The sequence below is a fragment of the Heterocephalus glaber genome, unplaced genomic scaffold (genome assembly GCF_053883595.1).
Source record: "Heterocephalus glaber isolate CG9 unplaced genomic scaffold, H.glaber_assembly_v1.0 deba00001442, whole genome shotgun sequence".
In the NCBI taxonomy this organism is placed as follows: Eukaryota; Metazoa; Chordata; class Mammalia; order Rodentia; family Bathyergidae; genus Heterocephalus; species Heterocephalus glaber.
Window position 1 is genome coordinate 43,608,531 of NW_028258296.1, and position 12,313 is coordinate 43,620,843.

At 40.1% G+C, this 12,313-nt stretch overlaps 1 protein-coding gene across 2 annotated transcripts in view; it reads right to left on the minus strand.

The window, feature by feature from the left end:
• The window catches only part of Clcc1 (chloride channel CLIC like 1), a 35,380-nt gene that overhangs the window by 14,304 nt on the left and 8,763 nt on the right, over positions 1–12,313 (minus strand). For both annotated transcript variants that reach the window (XM_021265601.2, XM_004853607.4), the window contains exons 2-3: positions 3,255–3,394; positions 2,550–2,651 (exon numbers count right to left, since the gene is read on the minus strand). In XM_021265601.2, coding sequence (XP_021121260.1) covers positions 2,550–2,651; positions 3,255–3,383 — 231 coding nt within the window. In that variant the 5' untranslated portion in view covers positions 3,384–3,394. The remainder of the gene's footprint in view (positions 1–2,549; positions 2,652–3,254; positions 3,395–12,313) is intronic.

Here is a 12,313-nt window from a genome sequence, read left to right on the forward strand (position 1 = left end):
GTAATGTTTGGGTTTTTAAATTTTTTAAATGTTCGCCATACTTTTATCATACCTTGTATTTATCAAGTACTTGCTTCCTGTGTCTCTTTGGGAAGAGCAGAAGGCAACAAATGAGGAACACAAGTCCAGTAGTTGGCCCTGACCTGGCAGTTTTTTCTGCTGCTTTTCAGCAATTTTAAAGCTGAAGATTTTGAAACAAGGAAGGACAGATCCACGGCATCTGCACCAATTTGCCTCTTTCTAATTTCAAAGCAATGATTTAATGAAAGAAGAAAAGGAAGGAAAGGGAGGATAAATAGAGAGGGGAGACAGAAAGAGGATAGTCAGAAGATGAAATGAAGAACACAGCAAAGAATTTCTTGCATGTGCATATCACTTCTGACCTCCTATTTTTCTGTCAGTGAATGATCATCCCCGACTACATGGAATGCCCAAGAAGGCAGGATTTGTGGCTTCTCCAGAGTTTCCTACAAATGGGGACCCTTTGGTAAATTTCAGTACATACCTCCCAACCCCATACTGGTGACTGAACTTAGGGTCTTGTGCATCTTAGTCAAGTATTCTATCACTGAGCTATGTCCTCAGCCATTTTTATGTTTAGATGGGGGTCTCACTAAGTTACACAAGTTGGCCTCAAAATCCTCCTGCTTCAGCCTCCTGAGTCGCAGGGATTTACAGGTGTGCGCTACCACTCCCAACCATAGTTCTTCGATTCAGTAGAATGGACTCTTAGGTTTAGCTCTACCTTAGTGGTCAAGTTGCTGAGCGAGGGTAGTGGATATTTTACAAATATTAAAATAGGTTTGTAATAATCAACTTATATTTTTAAACTAAATGTGGGCCATGACTTCACCTGAGTAATGAAATGGCTTCAGTTGACAAACAGGACAATAATTAAGCAGTGCACACACAGACTTGGAAGTCATGCAGCAGTTTTGTTAGCTTTCAATTATAAAACAATTCATTAAAAATCACTGCCTGGGCTGGGGATCTAGCTCAGTGGTGCTGCCGCCTGCCTTGCAAGCACAAGGTCCCAAGTTTGATCCCCGGTACCAAAAAAAAAAAGAAAAGAAAATCATCCCCTGCCTTGAAAGCACAAGGTCCTGAGTTCGATCCCTGGTACTAAAAAAAAATATATATATATATATATATATTTTTTTTTTTTCTTCTTCTTTCTTTCTTTTTTTGGTACTGGAGATTGAACCCAGGGATTGAACCTGGGGCCTCTGTGTTGAATTTCATTGTGAACCCTTTTATTAATATTTTAAAATTAATTTTATTGGTACATTTTAGATATACACAAGATAACATTCATCATAGGGAATTTGTACCCATAGATGATATATCTTGAGTCTTCTTTTTTTCCCAATCCCCTCACTAAGTCACTAAGTGGCCCATTCTGGGCTCCAATTCACTATCCTTCTGCCTCAGCCTCCCAGAATTCTGGGGTTCCAGGTGTGTGCCACCACACCCAGCTTATTTTTTAAATTTTAAATGACTTTTTTACTCAAGGGGGCTCAAAGGTAGAGGACTTGACTAGTGTGTGCAAAGGCATTGCGTTTGATCCCCAGCACCACAAAAGGAGGACTCAAGTCTCCATTTTACCAATCATAGCTTTACAATGTTTGAGCTAAAATCAGAAAAAAGGAAAAGGCATTTTTAAATTTCTTACTGTGCAACCAAATGAATGCATTATACCACAAAACACAGTTAAGCTGGCGCAAATGTCACGCTAGCATTTCTTGTTAGCATTTGATATGAAGCACAAGCAGGGGCCTAGAGGTCTAATCTGGGTACACCTGGATGTCAGTTAACTACTCTCCCAGTCCTCAGGGTGGAAACCTCACCTATTCGTTCTAGCTCTTTCCTCTCTATTCCCTCCTTCTCCCAGCCATCAGCATTTATCTACTCTGCCTCCTACAAGTTTCACACCTGCCTCTTCTCTTCACCTGTCACTGTGTCTTCAGCACTGCTAGAGCTCTGCGGCCCCAAGTGACATCACAACCACCCCCTCCATCCCAGGCTCTCTCGGTCTGCGCCAGCTCACTCTGCCTGCACGGGCAACAGAGGGCGGCTCCCCCTGCGAACAATGACGCTGCTCAAACCCCTTGATAACCCTATTTCCCTCTGCAGCCAATTGTTTTTAAAAGGCTCAAAAAAAGAAGGAATGAATGGCCACCACACTCTAAATTATAACAACCTTTTATATTTCTAGGACTTTCATGCTTATAAACTAGTACGAGACCAATTTCTTCTGCTACATTTATTGTCATTCTACTCTGCCTGAGTGCTATGCTACATGGTGCAGAATAAAGATGAATGAAGTATATTCCTTACGCCAACAAGTCTAAAGTTTGGGAAGGAAATAATTACAACATAACATGAGAACACGATAAATGTTATTATAAAAAATACAAAATACTACCAGAGAAACCAAGACTAGTGTAACTAAAAAAGGTATAAGTTGTATAGTACACAGAAACACAAACATTACCAAACACAGGAAAATAGAATGATTTAATATAAATAACAAATGGAAAACATCTTACCTTATGAGTTAAAGAATCAACTCTGTTATAACATTCTGACATTTCATCAGCATGTGACCATTCAGGACTGACATCTTTTTTCTCTGATATACCATACTTCACCTAAAACAAAGCAGAGAGATTTTATTTCTTTACAGTTCAGCTATAAAAATACTACTCAGGGTCGGGGATTTAGCTCAGTGGTTTCGCGGCCTGCTGTGCAAGCACAAGGACCCAAGTTCGATCCCCGGTACCAAAGATAAAAATAAAAAAATAAAATAAAATACTAATCAGTTAATGAAGACTAAAATTTTGACATCATTTTATGACTTTTCTCATTATATTCTTCTTTTATATTGAATTACCAAAAACTAAAAATCTCAAATATACCTTTTAAGAACTAACATCAAACTGGTTTACAACTTGATGGGCTTTACATTCACGTTCAAAACAAATAATCAAGTGAGTTTGAAATAATCTTCAGAGTATTAGGCAAGTATTCTGGGGCTGGGATATACCTCAGTGGTAGGGTCCTACCTTAGCATACACAGGCTCCTGGGCTCGATCCCCAGTGCCAAAAAAAAAAGAAGAAGAAGAAGATATGTATTCTGCACAACTGCTAATCATTAATGCATTACTTTCACGGCTCTGTGTTAAATAATAACAAAAATAGACTATTTCCATCACAGGACTAATAAGGTCCTACACACATGCCTGTTTTAATACCTGAGCTTTTCTCATTGTTCCTGAAGCGGCATCATAGTTGAGCATGTCTGTGGGGTCAATCCAGTCGTCATCATGAGCACAGCCAGTGAGCAGCAGCAGACACTCACAGAGGAGCAGAGAACATAGCATCCTGTGTAGGGCTGAAAAATGTTAACAGCTTTAACGAAAGATAATTATTTTCGTACGAAAAACTACTTTTCTAGTGTTATGGCAACACTTTTGTTTTGTTTTTTTGAGACAGAGTTTCACTATGTAGCCCAGGCTATTTCTGAACTCACTATGTAGCCCAAGCAGGCCCTGAAGTCATAGCAATCCTCCTGCCTCAGCCTCCACACTGCTAGGATATTTTCTGCATAGTAACTAAGGAAGGTACATGAAATAAAAATAATAAAATGGCATTCATGTATAAATATGCATCTATATACAACATTCTCAGTGAAATAAGAAAGGAAGTATTTCCCCTATGGTCCAGCAATTTCATTAACTGGTATACACCCAAGAGAAATGAAAACATATGCCCACACAAAAACTTGTATGTGAATATTTATAGCCACATTTTTTTCAAAACAGCCAAAAAGTGAAAAAAAAATTTCATCAGTTAATGGCTGGGAAAATAAAATGTGGTAGAGCAATACAATAAAATATTATTTAGCCATAAAAAGGAAGTACTGACACGTTATAACATGAATAAACCTTGAAAGTGTTATACTGAGGGAAACCAGTCACCGAAGACCATGTAGTACATGATTCCATTTATATAAAATGTTCAGAATAGGCAAATTTATAGCAACTGAAAGCTGGTTAATGGGTGTTTAAAGTTGAGCATATGGAGATATAAAGGGATTGTAGCTAAAAGGTACAAGTAATGAAAAATGTTCTAAAATTGTGGTAATAATTGGAGCACGGAGGAGGCTTCCAGGTCAGTGTGCTACAGCTCCCAACACAGAGGAGGCTTCCAGGTCAGCGGGCCACAGCTCCCGGCCCAGAGGAGGCTTCCGGGTAGGCATGCCACAGCCCGAGCATGAGGAGGTGAGCCTTGCAGGCGTCAGCAGCACTGCCCCCCCACCCCGGTCAAAATGAGAAGACACGTAAACAAGCCTAAGAACCAGACTTCCAGATCACCTACAGCAACCCCAAAGGGAAATGAAATGGAACACTCTGATACTCAACCTCCTGGACTCCCTGAACTAGCAACGAAAGAGGATCTGGAAAAAATGAAATCAAAAATAATTTCTCACGTAACAGCAGAGATTGTGCTCATAGTGCAAGAAAGGATTAATAAATCTAGAGAGGACACAGATAAAAAAAAAAACACAGGAGCTGAGGAACATGATGGAATCCCAACATGGGAAACAAATGGAATCCATAAAACAGATGCAAACAGATTCCCAGATTAAAAACTCCATCAAAAGTCTATGCAGCAGAAAGAGCCAATGTGAGGACAGAATTTCAGATACAGAAGATAAGATTGCAATTAGTGACCAGGAAAAGAAAAACTGATTTAAAATTGTAAGGGACCATGAGAAATCAATCCAGCAGCTGCTAGAAAATGCAAAGAAGAATAACATAAGACTGATTGGAGTCAATGAAGAAACAAGAGAGAGTGCAGATGACATAAAAAAACTGTCCACAAAAGTGATAGCAGAAAACTTCCCAAGCAGGGGGAAAGAACTTGACATACAGATCAGCCAGGCATATAGGACTCCAACTAGCCTTGATCAAAAAAAAATCTACACATAGGCATATAACTGTTAAGATTCCAGAAATCACACATGCCGAGTCGGCCCGCTGCAGACAGGCAGGTCTGTGCACATCCTACCGAGGTCCTGAGTCACATGGAAGACGCCGAAGCACCTCGCTACAGACAGGCAGGTCTGGCCACACCCTACCGAGGTCCCCAGTCCCGCGGAACACACGCCCGAATCAGCCCACTGCAGACAGGCAGGTCTGTGCACGCCCTACCGAGGTCCTGAGTCATGCGGAAGATGCCTAGTCACCCTGCTGCAGACAGGCAGGTCTGCCCACACCCTACCGAGGTCCCCAGTTGGGTGGAACACACACCGAATCAGCCCTCTGCAGACAAGCAGCTCTGTGCACGCCCTACCAAGGTCCTGAGTCACGCAGAAGACACCGAATCACCTCGCTGCAGACAGGCAGCCACCTGATTCCACACTACAAAGACACAGACACCAGACCACCAGACCAAGGTACTGAGTCCCACTGTTCCCGGCCCAGAGGTTGGGGCTTCTGAGCCGTCATCACACTGCTCCTGGTCCAGAGGAAGGGGCTTCCCGGTCACCATCCCTCCTGCTGCTCCCAGCCCAGAGGAAAGGGCTTTTGGATCACCTTCTGTCCTGCCGCTCCTGGCCCAGAGGAAGGGGCTTCCAGGCCACCATCCCTCCCACCACTCCCGGCCCAGAGGGAGGGGCTTCTGAGCCACTATCCCACTGCTCCTGGTCCAGAGGAAGGGGTTTCCCGGCCACCATCCCTCCAGCTGCTCCCAGCCCACAGGAAAGGGCTTTTGGGCCACCATACCTACCGCTGCTCCTGGCCCCTGTCCCACCTCATCCAGCTCAGAGGAGGTAATCCGTGCAGGTGCTAACAGACCCCCACCCCAGTCGAAATGAGAAAGCACATAAATAAGTCTCAAAACCAGACTTCCAGATCACCTACAGCAACCCCAAAGGGAAATGAGATGGAACACTCTGGTACTCAACCACCTGGACCCACTGAACTGGCAACAAAAGGGGATCTGGAAAAAATGAAATCAGAAATAATTTCTCAGATAACAGGAGAAATTGTGCCCCTAGTGCAAGACATGATTAATAAATCTAGAGAGGAGCTCAGGAACATGATGGAATCCCAACATAAGAAACAAATGGAATCCGTAAAACAGATGCAAATAGATTTCCAGGACATGAAAAACTCCATTGAAAGTCTACACAGCAGAATGAGCCAATGTGAGGACAGAATTTCAGATATAGAAGATAAGATTGCAATTAGTGACCAGGAAAAGAAAAATTGCTTCAAAATTATAAGGGAACATGAGAAATCAATCCAGCAGCTGCTAGATGATGCAAAAAAGAATAACATAAGACTGATTGGGCTCAATGAAGAAACAGGAGAGAGTGGACATGACATAAAAATCTCTTCACAGAAATAATGTCAGAAAACATCCCAAGCAGGGGAAAAGAGCTTGACATACAGATAAGTGAGGCATATAGGACTCCAAATAGCCTTGATCAAAAAAAATCTACACATAGGCATATAATTGTTAGATTCCAGAAATACAACAGAAGAACAAAGTTCTCCAAGCAGTCAGAGAAAAGAAACAAATCACATACAAAGGAAAGCCCATCAGAATCACAGCAGACTTCTCAATGCAAACCCTCAAGGCAAGAAGAGCTTGGAGTGACATATTCCAAGCCCTAAAAGAAAACAGCCTCCAACCCAGGTTGATGTACCCTGCAAAACTATCTTTTAAAATGGATGGAGAAATAAGATACTTTCATGACAAAGAGCACCTTAGGAACTTCGTGAATACCAAACCAGCACTCCAAAGAATTTTACACAATATCCTAGGAACAGACAATGAGGATCACAACCTCAGGAAGCAAAGCAGAATGAACCCATCTGGCATGACAAGACATTAAATGGAAAGGGGGAGAACTCAACAAAAAGAAAAACTCATGGCAATGAAAAGTCAATACGTTTCAGTTATAATCATCAACGTTAATGGTCTCAATTCACCAATCAAAAGAAATAGACTGGCAGAATGGGTCAAGAAGCAAAATCCAACAATATGCTGCATACAAGAAACACACTTCATTCAAAAGGAAACTCAGAGACTGAAAGTTAAAGGGTGGAAAACAATACTCCATGCGATGGGAACACAAAAAAAAGCAGGAGTAGCTATCCTCTTGGCAGATCAACTAGATTTCAAACCAACACTGATTAAGAGAGAGGAAGAAGGACATTACATCCTTGTAAAGGGAAGAATCCAAGAGGAAGAGATGACAATCATTAAATATCTATGCACCAAACACTAGTGCACCCAACTATATAAAACAAATACTAACGGACATGAAAAGTCATATATGCACTAATACAATTGTAGTGGGGGACCTCAACACCCCACTGTCACAAATAGATAGATCACTTAGACAAAAAATAAGTAATGAAATACTAGAACTCAATCGAACTCTTGAACAAATGAACTTAACAGATGTTTAGAGTCTTCCACCCCACAAAATCAGAATACACATTCTTCTCAGCTGCACATGGGTCATTCTCCAAAATAGACCACATACTCACACATAGAACATGTTTAAGTAAGTGCAAAGGAATTGAAGTTATCCCCTGTATATTATCAGACCATAGTGCGATGAAATTGGAGATCCATAACAAAAGAAACTCAAAAAATTTCATAAACACGTGGAAATTGAACAACACACTTCTGAATAAACAATGGGTCACAGAGGAAATTAAAGAAGAAATCAGACAGTTCCTTCAATTAAATGACAATGACAATATAACATATCAGAATCTATGGGACACAATGAAAGCAGTCTTACAAGGGAAATTCATAGCAGTGAATATGCATATTAGGAAAACAGAACAAGCCCAATTAAACAACCTGATGCTGCACCTCAAGCTTCTAGAAAAAGAAGAGCAGGACAACCCCAAAGCTCATACAAGGGAGGAAATTATAAAGATCAGGGCAGAAATCAATGCAATGGAAACTGGGAAAACAATACAAAAAATCAATGAAGCCAAGAGTTGGTTCTTCAAAAGAATCAACAAAATTGACAAACCTTTAGCCAACCTTGTCAGAAAAAGGAAAGAAAAGGCCCAAATCCATGCAATTAGGAATGAAAAGGGGGAAATTACAACAGACCCAGCAGAAATCCAGATGATCATCAATACCTACTTCAAGAACCTATACGCCAATAAGATGGACAACACAGAAGAAATGGACAGATTCCTAGATACATATGAATTACCAAAGCTGAACGAAGAAGACCTCAAAATTCTGAACAACCCAATATCAACCAATGAAATTGAAAATGTAATTCAAGACTTATCAACTAAGAAAAGCCCGGGCCCTCATGGCTTCACTGCTGAATTCTACAAGACATTTAGAGAGGAACTGCTGCCACTACTGTTTAAACTCTTCAATGAAATTGAAAGGGAAGCAATACTCTCAAATTCATTCCTGGAAGCAAGCATCACCTTGATCCCCAAAGCAGAGAAAGACCCAACTGAAAAAGAGAACTATAGGCCAATCTCACTAATGAACATAGATGCAAAAATCCTTAATAAGATACTGGCAAACAGAATGCAGAAGATCATCAAGAAGATCATACACCCTGATCAAGTGGGATTCATCCCAGAGATGCAGGGATGGTTCAACATATGCAAATCAATCAATGTAATACACTATATCAATAGAGCCAAGGACAAAAACCATATGATCATCTCAATAGATGCAGAAAAAGCATTTGACAAAATCCAACATGCATTTATGATAAAAACCCTACAAACAATTGGAATAGATGGTCTCTACCTCAATCTGATAAAAGCCACCTATGAAAAACCAACAGCCAATATCATACTAAATGGTCAAAAACTGAAATCCTTCACACTAAAATCAGGAACAAGACAAGGATGTCGACTATCATCACCACTCCTGTTCAATATAGTTTTGGAAACATTAGCCATGGCAATTAGACAAGAGAAAGAAATAAAAGGAATAAAGATAGGAAATGAAGAAGTCAAATTGTCATTATTTGCAGATGACATGATACTCTATATAGAAGACCCCAAGAACTCCACCAAAAGTCTTCTAGACTTAATAACCAAATTCAGTCAGGTAGCTGGTTACAAGGTCAACACACAAAAATCAATAGCTTTCCTCTACACGAACAACAGACTCACTGAAACAGAAATAGAGCAAACCATTCCTTTCACAATAGCATCCAAAAAACTGAAATACTAGGAATCAACCTAACAAAAGAAATCAAAGCCCTCTTCTCTGAAAACTATAGCACTTTGAAAAAAAGAGTTTGAAGAGGATATCAGAAAATGGAAAGACATCCCTTGCTCCTGGGTAGGAAGGATCAACATAGTGAAAATGGCCATACTTCCAAAATTTCTATATAGATTCAATGCAATCACAATTGAAATCCCAGCAGCATACTTCATGGACCTTGAGAAAACAATCCAAAAATTCATTTGGAACACAAAGATACTCAGAATAGCAAAAGCAATTCTAGGTAACAGAGACATGGCAGGGGGTATTACAACCCCCAACTTGAAACTATACTACAAAGATACTGTGATAAAAACAGCATGGGACTGGCAAAGAAACAGACCTGAGGACCAGTGGAACAGATTAGAAAATGCAGAAACAACTCCAGACACACTCAGCCACCTCATCTTCAACAAAGGAGCCAAACACCCTCACTGGAGGAAAGATAGCCTCTTTAACAAATGGTGCTGGAGAAACTGGGTTTCAACTTGCCAAAGATTAAAACTAGACCTGTATCTCTCACCATGCACTACACTAAAATCTAAATGGATTAAAGATCTAAATATTAAAACAGAAACGCTGAACCAGCTGGAACAAAGGTTAGGTAGAACCCTTGAAGACACTGGGGTAGGAAAAGACTTTATGAACAAAACCTCAGTTGCCCGTGAACTAGCACAATCAATCAACAATTGGGATCTCTTTTTACTAAGAAGTTTCTGCACAGCAAGAGAAACCACCAGCAGTGTGAAGAGACAACTCACAATGTGGGAAAAAATTTTCACCAGCAGTCCCTCAGACAAAGGTCTACTATCTTGAATCTATAAAGAACTTAAAAAAATCAGAACTCCCAAAATTTAAAGACCCAATCTGAAAATGGGCATCTGAAATGAACAGACATTTCTCACACAAAGAAGTAGGCATGGAAAATAAACATGAAAAAATGTTCAACATCACTGGTCATTCGAGAGATGCAAATGAAAACAAGGCTGAGATTCCATCTCACTCCAGAAAGAATGGTTGCTATCATGAAATCATCCAATAACAAATGCTGGTGGGGCTGTGGGGAAACAGGAACACTGCTCCACTGCTGGTAGGAGTGTAGACTGGTGCAAACACTGTGGAAATCAGTATGGAGATAGCTCAAAGAACTAGGACTAGAAGTCCCATTTGACCCAGCTATTCCCCTGCTGGGTATCTTCCCCAAAGAATTAAAAGAATCATACCACAGTGATATATGTGCACCCATGTTCATAGCAGCACAGTTTGCAATAGCTAAAACTTGGGAACAGCCCAAATGCCCATCAACTGCAGATGGATAAAGAAAATGTGGTTTTTTAATAAAATGGAGTACTACTCAGCCATCAAAAATGAGAAATTAGAGACATTTATTGCTAAATGGATGCACATTGAGGCGATACTCTTAAGTGAAATAAACAGGACATACATGTGTAAATACCGAATAGTTTCTCTAGTGTGAGAAACTGAAAGTGTAAATAAGGACTAAAAGGTATAATAATGTGAAATAGGAAGAAAAGGGGCAAAGGGGAAGTGGAAATGGGAGGGGTAGGGGAAAGGAAAGAAGGGAATGGAATTAATATGAGAAAATGAAAAAATGGAAACAAAATCTTTGTAAATAGGGAGGGATGGAGGGGTTGGAGGGCAGAGGAAGGAGGAAAAAATAAGAACCAAGAGAGTATGTAAAGGTGCATATCTCCAGTGATGTATGTCATTATATTGTACACCTAAAATGTACCAATAAAAGGATATACAAAAAATTGTAATAATTGGACAGATCATTGGATATACTAAAAATCCACTGAGCCAGGTGTGGTAGCACACACCTATAACCCTAGCACTTGGGAGTGTGGCAGGAGGATTGCCACAAGTTCAAAGCCACCCTAGACTACATAGTGAGTTCAAGGCCAGCCTGAACTGCATAGCAAGAGCCTATCTCAAAAAAAAAAAAGAATGAAAAACTACTGAATTTTACACTTTAATTGGGTAAACATATTCTAATATTATGGAATGAAGTGTTACCTGATTTTAAAATAAAAATAAGCCAATTAAATGGGTGAATTGTATAGAATGTAACTTGTACCTCAATAAATTTGCTAAAAAAAAAAACAAACCTATAATTCCCTCCCCAGTCTTTTTTAACAAATGGAAGAAAAGCATAAAACTAAGATTCAGATGAGGTAAATGAACTCCAAAACCATTCAGAGAAAATAACCTGCTTCACCCAAGCCTCTGTATAACATACTATCCAATATAGTAGCCACTAGCCACATGTGGCTTTTGAGTCCTTGAAATGTAGTTAGCAGAAATGAGGAACTGAATTTATTTCTTAAATTAACACTTAACATTGGACACTGAAAATACAGAACATTTCCACTGGCCCAGAAAGTTCTACTCTACAGCCTACCTTGTATTACTACATATAAGGGAAGGGAATATGCCTCACTACATAAACAGCTTAGAAACACCAAAGTAACTCCAGTCAAAACTACTCCTCTGTGTAGCTTGTTTATTCTTTTGGCGAAATACATGGTCAAGTGCGTCCTTTATTGGTTGATCTCTTTCATTAACACCGAGGTTCTCAGCCATGGCTGTACACTGGAGTCACCTGAGACGCTTCTAAAACATCCAGTGTTCCGGCCACTTCCCAGATCAATTAAATCAGACTCACTGAGGCTGGGACCCAGGCATTGGGATTTTAAAGCTCCACAAGTGATTCCAATGTGCAGCCAAAATTGAAAACCACAGTACAGCACAGTAACATGAACTCTGTGGAAAGGTAACATCTCACCCAAATCTAAATTCGTCCTTCCACTCACCTCTCTGTCTCTCTAAACCCAACACCCAGCCTAGTGGTTGACAAATGAAAGACATTCAATAAATGATTGGTATGCAGCAAATTCAAATGATTAAAGCCATAGCAAAGATTCAAAGGATTTCAGAGGTTTAAAGTATGAAGTATGAAGAAAGTTCATCTGATTAGGAAAAACTGGAAGGAGTTTATGAAGCAATG